The 16,782-nt window shown below is 43.9% G+C and overlaps 1 protein-coding gene across 12 annotated transcripts in view; it reads right to left on the reverse strand.

Moving 5' to 3' along the window:
* Positions 1–559: 559 nt before the first annotated feature.
* Positions 560–16,782, reverse strand: part of JADE1 (jade family PHD finger 1) — a 320,862-nt gene continuing 304,639 nt past the window's right edge. For all 12 annotated transcript variants that reach the window (XM_042935504.1, XM_042935505.1, XM_042935513.1 and 9 more), the window contains 3 exons: positions 13,473–13,994; positions 7,959–8,076; positions 560–4,411 (listed from right to left, as the gene is read on the reverse strand). In XM_042935504.1, coding sequence (XP_042791438.1) covers positions 3,501–4,411; positions 7,959–8,076; positions 13,473–13,994 — 1,551 coding nt within the window. In that variant the 3' untranslated portion in view covers positions 560–3,500. The remainder of the gene's footprint in view (positions 4,412–7,958; positions 8,077–13,472; positions 13,995–16,782) is intronic.

Raw genomic sequence — 16,782 nt, forward strand, 5'->3', positions numbered from 1 at the left:
TACCTCAGAAGGCTCACCAAGTAACATGTTGGAGAAATCAAAGCCTTGTTCTTACTATAGTCTACCATTTAGTAAATGCCTACTGCATGCTTTATGAGATGCTTTTTATGCACTTGCCTTAAATATCACAATAACCCCAGGAGAGGTAGTGGGATGTTATCCTTTTTTACAGAAGGGAAGATTGAGGCTTATGCAGGGTAGGTGACTTGGCAGAGGTCACGTGTCTAGCTCCAGTTCAGCCTGTAAGCCCAGGTCTCTCTGATCCTATAGTCTGAGTTGCTTCACCAACAGTTTATTTTCAGATCAAAAACTGTATTCTGAAAAGAACTCCAGGTGAGAAAGGCCAAAAATCAAACTATTATCATTTTTCATTGTCTCACCATCAGAGTTGAGCCAAACAGCAGCCCTGTGGACCTGTGCTCTTCCATAATCTTGTTGCCCGCTATGGTTCTTACTCCTAAACTGTGAGACAGGAAACGTACACCACCCATTCAGGACTGCTGTTTCATACACACCTTTAAATATTTAGCAAAATCAGATTTCAAAAGACACTTAAGAATGTATTGCAAAATGTACAGCATTTATTCACATACAGACAAAAAGGCACAAATTCTACTAAATAGTTCAACAAAAAAATACAGCTGTCCTCAACTAGTTTTATAAATACTTTCAAAAAGGGGGTAGAAATAAATACAGGATTGGGCCATGTAATATAAAATAGTCATCTCTACATATACTTTGTTTAATTTCTGATTTTTAACTCTTCATGCACCTTTTTTTTTCCAATTTTAGCTGAATGGACACCAAGCTAGGCACATAGTGAAAAATCCTCTGTACAAGGTTACAAATGTAATGACAAGTTCGTCCATTTCAAAATAATTAAGATTTGTACACAACACATAGAACCCTTCATTTCGATTTTGTGTTTATAACCTAACAAATGACATTCCAGGCAACTTTACAAAAGTTTAACTAGCCTACATTTTGACATAATACATTGATCATAATCAAAGATATTTCTTGGTCAGGATGCACAAGGAAAGATAAAGCTGAAAAGAAAAGAGCAAATGGTTCCACACTAATAGAGTGCAAGTGGGTGGGTGGGTGTGTGGGCTGCTGCTATGGCCGCCTCATACAGAGTTCCCAGCAGGACATGAACTAACTTACAAAGCTATCATTACACTGTCAGAGAAACCGTGCTCTATACCATTTGCATTTCAAAGCAGGAATAAAAAGTGTGGGCTTTTTATTTTTTGTGTTTTGTTTTTGTGTGGGTTTTTCTTTATTTTTTTGTTTTGTTTTGGTTTTTTTTTTGGTTCAGCATAACTTGGAACTTTGAAAGCTTTTCAACCTAAATGTGGGGAAAAAACAGGTAAGGCATTATTTTTGCACAAAACTAGCATTCCTAAATAGTGCAAATGAATCTGGTACCTCTTAAAATGGTGAGAGGTCATATACTTACTAAAATTTAGATTTTCTTTCTATGGCTTGACAAATTACCCCTCTATATATTCTACTCTCACCCAGAGCTGTTGCTGTGGTCAAAAGGTTAACTGTGAAAAGTGTCCACCTTCTTCCATATCCAGCAAAAAGGTTTCTGCTCATATGCAAAAAAATCTGATTTTTAAATTACTAGTGAATGTACAGCTTGGATCCATTAGGAAACTCCTAATATCTGTAGCAACAGCTTATCTGGAGAGCAGTCTTTCAAAATGAGCCCTGTAGCTCAAAAATAGTCAATCTAAAAACCTGGGTCATTCTTTCCCCTCCCCTGAATTAGCTACTAAAATGTATCTGAAAAGTTAAGACTTGGTTTGAAAATGTCATACATACAATGGGGATGCATCAGATCTACTATTTGATCATCCGATAAAACTTGCATAGCAAGATGGAATTCAATAAGCCTTTTTTGCTGTTGACAATCACCTGGAAGACTTGAAAGGTAACTACAGAACTCAAAGCATCACTCATTAAGTATCAGAATGTCCCTGCCACATGGAAACAGATGTATAAATGAATCAGGAATCTGAACACTGATATTAACAAACTAAGGATAATTTAGGGGAAGTTGGGCTTGTTCCAAGTGCCCATAATTCTAAATCTCATTGCTATTTAAACTTTCCTTCTCTTAAGTTTGATTCACAACTACATTGAATTCCAAAGAAAATTAACAGGACCTTAACACTATCCACTGTCTTAATACATATGCACTGCAGTGAGTGCAAAAACAGAACATTGTACTCAAATTTAATGCTAAATTCATTATTGCTGATAACTTACTAGTTATTGCCATTTGCAATTAGAAAGTCCAAGTTACGAATTGGAGCTTAGAACTCTGACTCCAGGAAACCTATTACACTTCAATCTCTTTCCCGTATAACCTTGGTCAATGGTAAGAGGTTATCGCAACTTATTGCCTTTCTATTGTTTTTAAAATATAACTTATTTTGTGTTTTTTTTTTCTTTTTTTTTTCTTTTTTCTTTTTTTTTTTTTTTTTTCTTTTCCTTTTCCTTAAGGAATCCATTCAGGTTGGAAGCCCAGATTCCCCAACATACGCACTAGTGGTTGGCTCTGGGCAGTTATGTCACCAGAGTCTGGAAGTTCATCACTTAAACTTGAATAGCCATTAGTATTGTTGGAAGCCAGACGGCCAGGTATCGCCAAAGGCCAGGGAAATCCCAAGCTGGCCCAGAAGGCAGTGGTTAGGGAAGAGGAAGGTCAAAGGTACTGAAAACATGGAACCAGCTGCCCTTTCTCACAGATAGAACTTTCTAACGGCTTCACTCTCCACCAGTCCCATTTCCACAATGCATTCAAGTGCTTCAGGCAATAGGACCTAGCTACATTTACCCCAGCTCTCCAAGCTGCAGCAGCTCTACCCTGTCCCTTCAGATTTGCAAGTAACAACCTTTGTTAAAATTCTCTCTTTCCCATCTGCAATTATAATTTACACTTGAATTCCCTAGAGTTACTGAAGCTTCAGAGCTGCTGCCTAGAACTAGAATGCAACAAAAACAGCCTTGTGGGCCAAAGTATAAACAGGATTTCAAGTTCTACCACAGTCCTAGAAAGTAAGTTTTATGGGCTAATAAATGGTACGTGAGGGTTTCTCAAGAACTGCATCTGATTCCGCATATTCAGGTAACCAAGAGTTTGTGCTTTGGGAAGGATACAGAGGGCAGTAAGAACTCAGGAGGCTTCTGTGAGCCTTGCCCTCTTTAAAGACTTATTTCATTCATTCTTATTTTAGTGTTTAATTCAACCTCTAGTCTTAGCAGTGTCTTACAATCTACTCTTGTGTTTCCTCAACAAGTTGCAGATAACACACTTCTCACAACAATGATTTATAAATGACTCTGAAAAAAAAAATTCAATCTGACTTGCAAGTAAATGTGTTTGCGTAGCTCAGGAGTGATGGGTTTCTGCGTGTCCCCTGCGTCAGAGCTCCCGTCTAGCAACTCCGTGACAAGCCCGCGGTGCTCCCACACCATCTGTTTCATCAAGAGGCCAAGATGCTTCTCCTGATAATGTCTGTCCTCCTGTTGATGGTGCTGCTGGCGTGTATACATTTCTTCTCTGATGCCTCACTCTCTGAGTCACTCATCTCTACATCAGGGACATACCCGTCATTCTCATTGTCAGATTTTAATTTGTTTTTGGCCCTTTCCTTAGCTGGAACTCTGCCTAGGCCCAGATAGGGGTAGTCTGAGTGCTGGTGGCAGGCCCCCTCATGGGCCTCTCCCTGCTGCTGCCGTTCCCCCTTCTTTGGAATCCGGAATCCTCCCCAGTTCTTCACCGGGCTGGCAGGCGTTGTAGGCACTTTGACTGCAGTCTGGTTATAGTTTACTCTGATTAGGGAGCCGTTGCACTTGGGCACTATCTCCTTCCTTGTGCCGGGTGCTGACTGCCCCCCTCCAGGGGAGGTGGTAGCTCGTGTGCTGTCCAGATGCCTCTGGGACATGTCTGTGGACCTGAGAGGCTTGTGACTCTGTTTACAAGGTCTGTCCTTTAAGTCTCCCTTACTGAGATCACAATGGAAACGATGGTCTCTTCTGTCCCCGTGGTCGGGCACCACCACACCATTTTTCTGTTGTGCTGACAGGAGACGCGCTTCTGCAAAGGTCTTTTCAAAACTCAAAAAGCTCTCTGGGACCACCATCCCCTCCCTTCTACCACACAGGTCTGGCTGCTTCAGCAGGGCTTTGCCTCCACTCCCAGTGCTGTTCTGCAATGGATCTCGCTTATGGGGCTTTTTCAGCGAATGAACCAAGGAAGTACCCATTTGCTTCCTGAAGAACGCAGAATGCCACTTCAAGTCCTCTATCTTGGGAGCATCAGGGCCCACAGAAGGACTGTTGAACAAAAGCATGTTTTCCAGTGAGGACGAGGAGCAGGAAGATGAAGGCACACCTATGAACATATAACCACAGAGAAAGAAAAATTACAGAGGCAGATCCAGAACAATTAAATTCTAGACCCGTGGCATGGCCCTGTTAATGCAAACTTCCCACCCAACACTACAATATACAACCACCCCATTTATAAAATTTTGGTTTTTCATATAAAGATATTACCTGCCTTGAGAATCTGCATACTCCATTCAATATGCTCTTATTTTATAAAATAGCTGAAGCTCACAAACTTTTTAATGAAACATCTAAGAAAAATATTTTCTGGGCACCTGGGGGCTCAGTTGGTTGAGCATCGACTTTGGCTCAGGTCATGATCTCACGGTTCATGAGTTGAAGCCCCGCATTGGGCTCTGTGCTGACAGCTCGGAGCCTGCTTCAGATTCTGTGTCTCCCTCTTTCTCTGCCCTCCCCCACTCGTTCATGTTCTCTCTCTCTCGAAAATAAAACATTAAAAAAAATTTTTTCCTTCAAAGTAACTGATCTTTCATAGAGGAATCCATGCCAAATCCATCTGGTGGTCAAGCACTGCCCCTACCCCTGCACCTGGCTAGTCACCTGCCTTGCCTCCCTACAAGACAGCACCACAAGGGGAGGCAGCAGGTCTCCACAGTTTCCTTCTCCAAAGTAAATATACCCTCACAGGGCCATAGTGAGGATACATACATGTAAGTACATGAAATGAGAATGGAATGTTTAAAATCATTCTTGACACATAGTAAATGTCTTTTAAAAAGGTTTACTATTATATGCAAAGCCCATTTGTGGAATTAAACTGAATTGTCATCCAATGTGAGGATAGGTTAAAATGGTGTTTTTCATTTCTGATGTAAATCGCAGTAACTAAATTTCACAGTGCAACCCAGTAAAGTTTACATTTCATGAAATCATATTAGCCTTCACCATGTGATGTGGCACTCTGACATTTTCTATTCTATGTCACTTGCTTTTAATGCTGGTGGTGACCCACTGAATTCATCTCACAACCAACTTACGACTTAGAACCCTTAGTGTGAAAAACACTGAGTGAATTTGTTAACACACTGGAGTTCATGGACCACATTTCTGCAGGAGCCTCCAGGACATCTATAAAGAGCCGATTTCATGTTTTGTCTCCCATAAAGGATAAACCACCAGGAAAACAAGGCTCTGCCAGACAGGAGCCTACATGCGGCCTCACTGCTCAGCAGACAAGGACCCTGCATGTAAACAACAGAGGTGGCAACTCTAAACATGAACCTGCTATGGACAGTCACAGGGGAAGGGGTTTTACAATCTGCTGGGCTAGAGATGTGTGCTTTCTCAAGAATTAACTGTTAGGGCCACCCTTCACACCACATTTCTTTTCCTCAGTCGCCTACTGTGGGAAAACCAAGGTAAGAGGGACTGACATTTTCTAAATTCTGATTTCCATCTACTGGGGATCCAGGTCTCTGAAAAGTCTCTGACTCATGACCTCCCATGAGCACGGTCTCCACTGAGGACACTCTCATCCAACAGAACAGCCCTGCTCATTCTCAGATTCACACACCAGAGTCTAAACCGCAGACCGTGACTGACACTTAGAAGTCATGGCTGTCCTCCACCTGAAACCATCTATCTTATAAGACATGAGATCCACTTGGGGCATGAGTAAGAACACAACTGAAAATCTAAAAACTGGAAAAGAAAAGAAACAGGCATCCTGAAGGTTTCCCCTTCATTCCCTGTGGCATCCTGCAGTTAGATTAATGTTGCTTTCAACCCATCAGACTCAGTATGGTTCATATCTCAGAGGGATGGGAGGGTTTGTTTACCTTCTCTGGAACAACAGTAGGTTCTCATTACAGCCCTGTTACACAAAATACTTCCTAACCTGGGTAAGAATCTCAATCACCTACCCAAGTAAAAACCTCAGCCATGAAATGCAAAAAGCTGCCTGCAGTATCCATGAAAAATGACCCTTAAGTGAAATCAGATGAAAATGCGCTTTACAGCTTATTTTTATAGGCAATCACTCATTACATAATACCTCAACAAGAGTCACAGAAAGCCCTCCAATGGCAAAACTCCACAGGTACAACCCGCACTAACGGCCCTGTGCAATGGCAGCTCTGACAGCTTGGCCTCTGCTGGCTGGACACTGGCCGATCGGCACCAGACAGCCTTCCATGTGGGCTGTTTGTGTGAGGACGCAAAGGCAAGGGATAAAACAGGTCCCATTTATTTGCATTCAAGTAGGAATAACGAACAAAAGAAGTTCACTGGAAAGAATCTGAATCACTTATGAACCCTTAGAAAAACTTACTTCAACTCATTTTAAATCACAACTATAAACTCTAGTTAATGATACATCTGAAAACTATTTATTCTCAGGAAGAAAACAGGTTAACATTAGTAAGTTAATGCCATTAGTATTAACTATGAAACACCTCAAGAATATCATTCAAAACTCCCTAAGCTTTTTTTCTCTTTGTTCAGCTGACCCAATTTACCTCTAGTTCCATACATCTGGTTACTTTTAGGTAAACCAGAATTCGGATTTCCATATAATAGGATAGAACAATGTCTTTGTTGTTTCTACATGTCAGTCATCTACAGAGACTAAAAGCCACAGAAACAGGAAAAGCCAGCGTCTGTGCCTGCATGAAGTGCTCCCACATGAAGGGAGCACTGTGAACACTGATGCTCTGGCCCAAGGGCAGAGCAGGGCCACAGAGCTCACCGAAGACCCGCCAGACCCACCCCACACACCTCCTTCTCTGAAACCCTTACGAGGCCAGCTGTGCAGGGCTCATGTTCACAGAGTGTTAGCGCTCAAAGACGCATTAGAGGTCATGGTTCTGAACCAAGCCCCTTTTACAGATCAAGGCAGACCAGGCAGGTTCAGCGACTTGGCCAACTTTGCACTCCACCTCCAAGTCACTGAAGTGCTCTCCAGAATTGAGCAAGTTCCCCTTTTCACTTGACCTAGCCCAGAAAAATTAAGTAAACACTTGATGCTGAATCTCAAAAATATTCAAAATTCCACCTACACCAAAAAGTACACTGTGAACGTTATCTAAACATGGATATGTGTCTTAAGAACACAGTCTTAAGATACCTTATTTATGATATGTTATAGATAGATCCGAAGGCTAGATAATCCATAAATCTTTACAGGTGTCCCCATGACACTTTATACATTTATCAAGTGCTTTGCAATATAACGTAGAAGTTGCTGTTTTGCTTGCATGTCACAATAGCTCCCAGAAGGAAGCTCGAGATACCTTCCTCATATTACACAGGAGGAAATGGGGGAGCCTCTGAAAACTTAGGCTTACTTGTATTTGGCCTATAAGGAGAGAATTTAGGATTCGACCTCTAATTGAGGTCAAATTCATAGCCCTTTTCCCTATTACCATGATGCTTCAAATGCCAAAAGATTTTCTTTGAATATCAAAGTCTGTGCTATTCAGATTCTCCTATAGCATAAATAAAAGAAAATTAAACATTTTTTTACCTTAACAGAACGTTAAGGTTTACAAACCCCTGCACTATTGTTTGACCTACAAGAGCTTAATGCATACCTGAAACTCTTTCTTGCTCCAAGAGCTTAGTGTAAAGATTGAATATCTGTTCCTGGACTTTGCACACAGATCGCTTAATCTTTTCCCTGCGGGTCACCATGTAAGTGAGGTTCCGAACCTAGAACGTAGAGAATAAAGATTCTAAGTAAGTAATACATTATAACGGTACTTTGGTGTTGGTTTTTTTTTTTTTCCTAAACATGAGAAATTTGTCCCGCTAGGGTCTTGTGTGACATCTGAAATCAAGATGTACTTCAAACACTTTATCCAATCTCTAATCTCCTTTGGGGCTGCTAACTAGGATTCCACATATACCCCTCAATGTAGGGGGCAGCACAAAAAAGCCTAGGAACTCAAAAGCCCTGCCCGCCCCCACCACCCCCAGCCTGAGGCTCATCCTCAGGGGAAGACTGCCGGGGTCCCGGTCCAGACTTGCTACCTCTTGCCAAGGAGCTCTGCTTACCACCCCTCAGTATCCTCTTTCCACCAATTCTATTATCTAAGGCTTTAGAGCAGTTCAGAAGCCACTTTGTCAAGCATTTTCTGAAGATGGAATTAGGTAAGCACAGAGTCAAGGGCCATCACAGGAGGAAACTCCCTCCCCCCTCAAAAAAAAAATTAACCCTGCACAGAGCCCACTAGAAGACCAAACGGTCACCAGGAAGCCAAGTAAACTTGTCAACTGGATAGTTGAAAGGTGAGTTCACAGGTAGCTAATGTGTTCCTAGAGTGTGAAGCTAGGTAATGTCCTCACTTTGCCATTGACATGCCATCAACATCTCAAGGCCAGCTCGTGTTACCACTTGAAGAACTGACACTGCCCTTGTCAGGAATCACCTGTAAGTAACTGAAAGGACCCAAGTGCTAAGAGCTCCACTTTGTATCCCATGGCAGGCACTGGGATCACGTGCATATGCTAACAAATATGAACTAGCCGACACCCAAATCTGTTCCCCATTTTTAAAGCCACCTGTGATCAGGTGATACGAAAACAAAATAGTAAACCCCCTTAAATCCTTCAGTCCTCAAACCTACTGGGAAACCTGACTGGATTATTGCACCTGAAAACACAAATGTCAAATTTAACACAGCAGGGATACAATTAAACTTTTTCAGGAAAATGAAGACAAGATGCCCTAAATAGCTCAGTGGCAGGAATGAAGGGACGCTGCATCCCCATCACGTCTTCTGTCCAAGGCAGGACTACACTCCCCTAAAAACTCACGTCTTCCAGAGGCTCGGGCAATCCCTTCCCTGACAACCTTCCTTGAAATGGGCAAGTTTGAGTCACCAACCTTTTCTTCTGTTAGAATGGCAACAAGCCACACACACGACTGCACTCTGGCTTCTGTGCACAGACCTCCCCCAGGGTTTCCAGTCCTTTTAGACCCTAACAATTCCAGCTGTTCTGTCCTGAGTTGTACTCAATCAAGACAGTCTTGTTTGCAAGAGGACAGAAGGCATAAAGAGGAACAGGTTGGCTGGCTTTCACACTGCATCATGGTGCAACTTACTGGCCTAACACCAGGTCACCAAGTAAGGCTTCTGCTGACCCTAACCAATTCACGGACTATTTAGGATGTTCCTAATATCTCTCTTCTTGATGTGTAGACAGACGTGTGTGTATGTGTGTGTGTGTTCTTAGAATTAAAGAACTGAAAAGAAAATCACTCTCCCTGTCTCAGAGTAAATATTATTTTGGTGTAATTTACCTTAGCTAAAGCCCGTTCTGACAGCCTCAGAACCCCAGGCCAGGAAGTAGGTGTCTTATAAAAATCATGACCAGTTTGGGGATACAAGTGGCTAATAGGCTATTGTCTTTGATAAATACTGTTTCACCCAAGGTGGATATTAAGAGTGGAAGCTCAAAAAGAAGAAGGGGCAAGACTTAGATCTGTAGCACAGATTCAGAACTTTTGGAGAACAGTTTTTACATCAAGACAAAGCATCCAACTTCTGGAAATAGGAAATGGAAACAAATTCTGACATCCTAGGAGCAGATAAGAATCCTCTTCTTTTCAAGTCAGAGGTACAGCCAAGATAACTTCCATTTCCCTTACTCAAAATTATGCATGAAAACAGAGTATCCAAACTTCACATATTATTTAAATTCAATTTTGGTAGCTTCAACCACTACCCCCAGGAAAGGCTTCCACCCTGGCTAAGTGGGCAAATTCTACTTCTTTCCCCCATGATCTCTGATGAGAAACCTCTTCCTATAACCCCAAAAAACTAAGGCCAGGGTGGATTTTCAATGGAACAAATCAGCCCATGAATAACCCAGGCCTAGCTGACCACATTTAGAACAGTGAGCGCCCTGAACTTTTTTCCCTCCCTTATGCACAGAACACTCCTCACACAGCTTCCATCAGCAGTCCCTGTAGTAGAGCTGGACCGAGGCTCTATCCTCAAAACATACCCTGCACGTGGCCCTTCCTGTGCACTACTCAACTAAGTGTCTTCCCCTGCTGACCAAAAAAAAGCCAGTTCATGGGTGCACTCTCCCTCACACCATGTTAAACCAGAGTCCGGCTTTCCCCAAAAGCGGTGGTTCTCAAACAGAAACATGTGAGGACCCTAAAACACAGAATGCTGGCCCCTACCCCATTTCTGGAGTCAGAGGTGAGATCCAAAACTTGGCACTTCTGTGAGGTGTCCAGGGAAGGTTGCTGCTGGCTGGGGCCCACACTCGGAGAACCACTGCCCTCGGGAATCCAAGAATGGTTTCAAGGGGTTTTCTTCAATGCCAAAACACTCCTTGCAACACTAAAGCTTAACATGCCTTTCATCCAGGGATAACTAGAACCTCTACCAGATTTTCAAAGGTGATCATTCCACTGTGTTGAGTAGGATAGCCTCCCAGGGGCTGGCCCTTTCCGATGACCCAGCCACAAGTGCACAGGCAGTACGTCTTTATCTGAGCACGTACTCATTTACAGATGTTTACTGCATCTTTTAAAAGATGTCTAGGGGAAAGGAACCCCACCAGAGTGAGTGGCAGCCTCAGGAACTTGACATAGCCACAGACTACACATCAGCAATGGTGTCTTCTTAAAAATGTTGGTTCTCAAACCCTCCTAAAATCCACTCCTGCCACCTTTCTGATCCAGAATTGTACCCAGGTGTGCAATGCCCCAAGGTGTGTATTTGCAAAAAAGAGCTATTACCATTATCAGTTATCAGTGGTTTACATTTCTAATGAAGTCTACTTATTTGTCAGTTTGGTATTGACCACAGCCTTGATCACAAACTCGTGTATTCTTGGATTCTGCATACCTGCTGTGAACTACTGTGTGAATTAGAAATCCAACTTAATTGAAACACAAAGTAATTTGTTATTTGTTCTGGTTACCCCTGCCCTGATAAGCCTTTGGCCTGACATATACTTGTTGTCTATAATTACAAAGAACTGTGCAGCTCTCAGGAGCACAGCAAATATTTCAATTTTTAAAACCTGGAAAACATATTTTTCATTATAATAAGCCCATTTAAAACTGACACTAAATTCCCTAAGATCTCTTAAGCTTTTAATAAAGTAAATGTAAGTAATGCCACACACACACAAAAAAATCCTGATTTATTCCCTGTTTCTCATACATCATTGGTATCATTCTACTTAAAACCAACAGTGATGACTTCAAAAAAAAAATGTTTAGAATTATAAGTGCATGTTAATCTGAGTAACTTAAGTACAGAAAAGAGTTAGTACACCACAAGCATTTTCTACACTTTTATTTTGTGGTGATTGTGAGACAAACACAGTCCAAACATTTAGACTTCTCGTCCTCCCTCCTGAGGACTATCTGACTCCATAGCTCATGCACCCCAAGTACAGCAGTTGTCAGGCTGGAATAATATAATGGCTTCCCACCAGGATTCCAGTTTATCCTCCTGAATCCCTTTCTCAGCTCTTAACAAAAACGCCACACACACAATGTGGTCGAGGCGAGGTCTTCTTTACACTCACCACCAGGGGGGGCACGGCAGCACAAAAGCCTCACAAACCCTCCGGCGCTTCACGCCTGCCTCTCCTGCTCGGCCTCTGCCTGAATCTGGAATCCTAACTTGGTCCTGGAAGGGGTGTTACACAGCTAGTCCTTGGGCACTCAAGTCTCGTACTAGAAGGATCTCTAATGAACACTTAATACTTTCGCTCCTCTGCCGTCTAGAACAGGGCCATGCAGGTCTCTGTGAGATCTGCATCTTTGGCTTAATACTGCTCCTTTTTTTCCCCTATTCCTTGCCTACACTCTCATATTTCAAATCATCTACGTGTCAGATCCTCTCCCAGGCAGATGAATCACACCCTGCTAATAAGTGAGGTGCTTGGGGGAGATGCGTTAACCATTTCAGGCCACTTGGGTGCCTTTCAGTGCAGGATGCTTCAGGCCAGAGAGCCTCAGTCCCATCTCCTCTGCACTAATGAATTCAACAGTAGCTGGCAGTCAGGGGAGATGACGCAGAAGATGCTCTAAGATGTATCCCCAATTAGCAAGTCTCAGAGACTACCTACAGGGAGCAGGAGGCCCTGGAGGGAAGAGAGCCCATTCCTAATTATTCCAGTAGCAGGAAGGGAGGTCCAGACTGGGACTCCAAAGGTAATGGAGAACTGGGGAGGCACAAAACAGCAAACAGTTGAGGGAAGTGCCATCAGCTGAGGCTCCAGGCAGCCAACAGCCACTACGTTCAGCAATCCAGTGGTGTGATAAACTAGTGTCCTGAGCATTACAAGGGGCTCCTCAGACAGATCAGATACCCCTATGCACCAGGTACCCCACCCCACACCTGCACAGACACACCGCATAGACACACATGGGCATGGACACACAAGCAGACACGCACAACATACAGACACTGCCTCAGTGATGACTTAGCACCTCGTTGCCAGGAGTACCCTCTGGAACAGATATGCACGTGTATATAAGATCATGCACACATATCAGCACCCACAGCCTGCTCTCCTCCGTGACATTACCGGAATGTCCCTGTGAATCAGCCAAGAAATGAAGGTGGGCCAGAGAGGCGGTGCTTCGCTCTCCTTGATGAGCCCGTCACAAGCACCCAGTGTTTCCCCAGGTTGAACAAGAGATCTCTCTACTTCTGTCCGCCCCCACCACGAATTAAATCCACCTGGTTTTCTTTTCTAACTCCATTTGCAAACAATTCTGAGCCAATCCTTTGGTCATTTTCCCTGGGGCTCAGTTCCCGCTAGTACTGGAATGAAAGGCGGAGGGGACACACCCCATGTGATCTTACAGAAGAACAATAAGGATTAATAGGAAAGTGTTTTAAAAATAAATCACAGAGAGGCTCCCCACTCTGTGGCAGTCTTACACATATGTACAATGAGTTTACCGGCCCATAAGTATATTGAACCAACACAACCTCATGCTGCAGTATGTACAAGGGTCTGAGAGTAAATGAACTGGCTACCATTCCTTGCTCTGGGCGAGCAGCCGCCTCTTTGCAATCTTCTTTTCTAAGTCACTACAAGGTGTCAGTGTCAATCATTACCCTCTCCAGGTCCTGCCGCAGATGAGTGAACAGCTGCAGCCTCCTAAACAAGACATCCTGCTCCCGCTTCGCTAGATTGTCCTCTTCGTCTTTCTTTGGAGTGATCAAGGGCTTGTTGAAGTTGACCTTCCTCTTCAACTTCCAGTACTGGTACAGGAAATCCACTACTTCCTCAGGCAGCCGCAGGGCCCTGGCAACATCCAGCAGGTTGACGAAGGTGTAGAACTCATCTTCCAGCTGCTGCAGCTTCTGCTTACGGACACTCACCCGGTGGGCCTCTTCTTGATTCTGCTCAAGGCTGGCAAAAGGCTCCAGCGGATTCCGAGGGGAACACTCAGAGGCCCCATTCTCCTGAGTGGCCCCCTCACCGAGGCTCTCCTCGGGTTTTCTATGTGAGCTGTGCTTTGGGCAGTAGGACTTGAACTTGACTTCATCGTTCTCCGCCAAGATGGTCTTCATCTCCAGGCCCCGGTCGAAAGCACAGGTCACGTGAAAGGCTGTGCGGCAGTTCTTCACAGAGCACTGGTAGGAACACAGAGAAGGAGAGAAGAGACCGTTATGGAGTGACAGGGCTGAAGCCCCTCCAAGCCAAGCACCTCCCATGCGTGCGCACACATGCGCGCGCACACACACACACAGGAAGAGCAGCACCTCGAACACGTGCCGGGGCAGGACATTCTACCTGGATCAACCCTGATACACCGAGTCATATTTTAAGTAAGGTAAGGCTTGGGATTTAAGGGAACTCTTTAGGTGAAAGGTTTGGTGAACCAACCCCTTTGGCTGAAAGGTTTGGTGAACCAACCCTTTGGCTGAAAGGTTTGGTGAACCAACCCAACTCCCAGAAAGGTAACTGCATCCAAAACGCCTCTAAAAGCAGACACAATTATACAAAGGCCACACACAAACAAAGGTGGTCTGGCACTCAGATTATATTTAAAAAGAACATGTGCTCAACATGCAGAGTAAACTTTGAAGCATTAATTGGTGTTCCTAGATTTGAACTCTTTTAAAAGCGTGCTTATATTAAAAGGTTGAAAAAGAATCTCTTCAGGAAGAATGACTGCTAGTCAGAGTTTTTAAAGGAACGTGAATCCTCATTCTCACCCCCCAGCCAAGAAGAGCCCAACACAAGCGGAAAAATAAATGCTACAGTTCCTCCAAGCAGCCAAGGGCTGCTCACGTCTGAGGAGAATGAATGAAACAACTCCTGGACTAGTAGGAAAGAAAAGGAGAGAAGAGAATCCAGCACAAGAAGGCAGATGAGAAAAGGTCTCCTCACCCGTGAAGAAGCTCCAGCATATGCAGAAGGCTCCAGGGACCAGCGCAGGCCCTGCACGGAGATCAGTGTGCGCAGGGACTGGTAGTACCGGCTACTCCCAGCGTCACGTGTGCCTGACTGCTGAGCAGCAGAACCATGAAGGACCTGCTTCCTGTGGGTCACAGGGAGGTCGACCTAGAGACCAGGCACCACCCAGCCACGCCTTCCTCCTCACTGAACACCTTCCCTCTCACTGCCTGCTCAGGGCTATAATTTAGTGCCTTGATTCAGATGGCAAGCCAGAAGCCCAGCAGGAGGAAAGTCATTAACTTCTCCCCATCTGATCTTGCTGGGCGAATCCCTGGAAGGAGGTTCCTTGTGGTGACTAAAGCCAGTCCCTCAAAAGCAACACTGTATTGTCTGAGGCCAAGTGATCCCCGGGCACACCAGGGCTGCAGAGAGGAGCAGAACCCAGTGGCCCAAGGCCAGCTTGAAAAGCTTAATTAAACTCATTCAACAGACCCCGAATCCCAGAACCACAAATGGCAGAGGCTTGAGTTGGGGTTTTTTTTCCCTCATCATTTCGGTATTTAAGAGGTGACTCATTGCCAGCCATGATTTCTTCCATTTTTATAAAGTCTCTTATACCCACAAGTACAGAAAATCCAGCTCCCTTCACCATTCCCATTACAAACACTTATAGCATATGAACTAACATAAATCTGTTAATTTTACCTATAAATAACCTCAATTCCAAGAAATGTGTGAAATCAGCTTTAGTGGCAGAACACACACATACACACCTGGCCACTATCATCAACATACAAAGTGCTCCTCCCTTCTAGCGCGCAGCCAAGCGGGAAGTCAAAGTGGGAACAGATGACTGAGACGCTATCTGGGTCTGGCTTAACCTACCCCTAACCCAGCGCTCGGACCTTAAAGAGGAATGAGCTGCAGCGGAATATTTACACAGGACTTTGTAAAGGCGCCAAATGGCCTTCCTCTGGGTTTTCCTATTCAGGTTGACTCAGCAAACAGATGTTACAGAAACATAAACCAGAGCCTCCACAGCTGCAGACATTTCAGAGAGGAATTCTTTAATAAAAATCATTCTAGGGGCGCCTGGGTGGCGCAGTCGGTTAAGCGTCCGACTTCAGCCAGGTCACGATCTCGCGGTCCGTGAGTTCGAGCCCCGCGTCAGGCTCTGGGCTGATGGCTCGGAGCCTGGAGCCTGTTTCCGATTCTGTGTCTCCCTCTCTCTCTGCCCCTCCCCCGTTCATGCTCTGTCTCTCTCTGTCCCAAAAATAAATAAAAAACGTTGAAAAAAAAAAAAAAAAAAAAAAAAAAAAATCATTCTATTCTGTGAAGATATGAAAAATCATCAACCTTAGTTGGCCTCTTTTTCAAGCTAATGTTCTGGGAAAAAGAGGTCAGTGGCAACAAAAAAAAAAAAAAGTAATTTTATCGTTCTCTCTTCAAAAGGGAAACAAAGGTCTCATTTACCCACCTCTCACAAACATCAGTTCAGGACCTGGATAGGTGTGCTCAGGAAAGGGCATAAATTTTATCCTCGGAAGCACATCAGGTAACATGGAAGGAAACAACTTCCATTTCCCTCGGTCTGCCTCGGCTTGTGTCCTGCAAGTGTTCACGTGGGTATGTCTATACAGAAACACACTCACAGGGTTCTAATGCTTATTTTTCATTCTGAGGCTTTTTAAAAATTTTTTCTTCCATTTTCTCCCAAAAGGCCAGAGGGTCTTTGTCATGTTTTAAACAGATTCTATTCACATGCAAAACCCTGCACTATTTTCAAGGTCTGCAGCCAAATCCCACCAGCTATCTCATGCCCCACCCTCTGAATATTCGTTACATTCTGGATTCTCGAACTCCAGTGGAGGTGATAATGAAGAAAAGTAGAAATACTAGGCTTACAAAATGAAAAAGTTTTAAAACCTCCAGTCAGTAGATAACTTTACTGAAACAAGATTTACCAGCCAAAATACAAAATGATTTTGCCCCATGAGGTCATTTCTTCAAAACCTAAGA

Source organism: Panthera leo, chromosome B1 (assembly GCF_018350215.1).
Source record: "Panthera leo isolate Ple1 chromosome B1, P.leo_Ple1_pat1.1, whole genome shotgun sequence".
Classification (NCBI taxonomy): Eukaryota; Metazoa; Chordata; class Mammalia; order Carnivora; family Felidae; genus Panthera; species Panthera leo.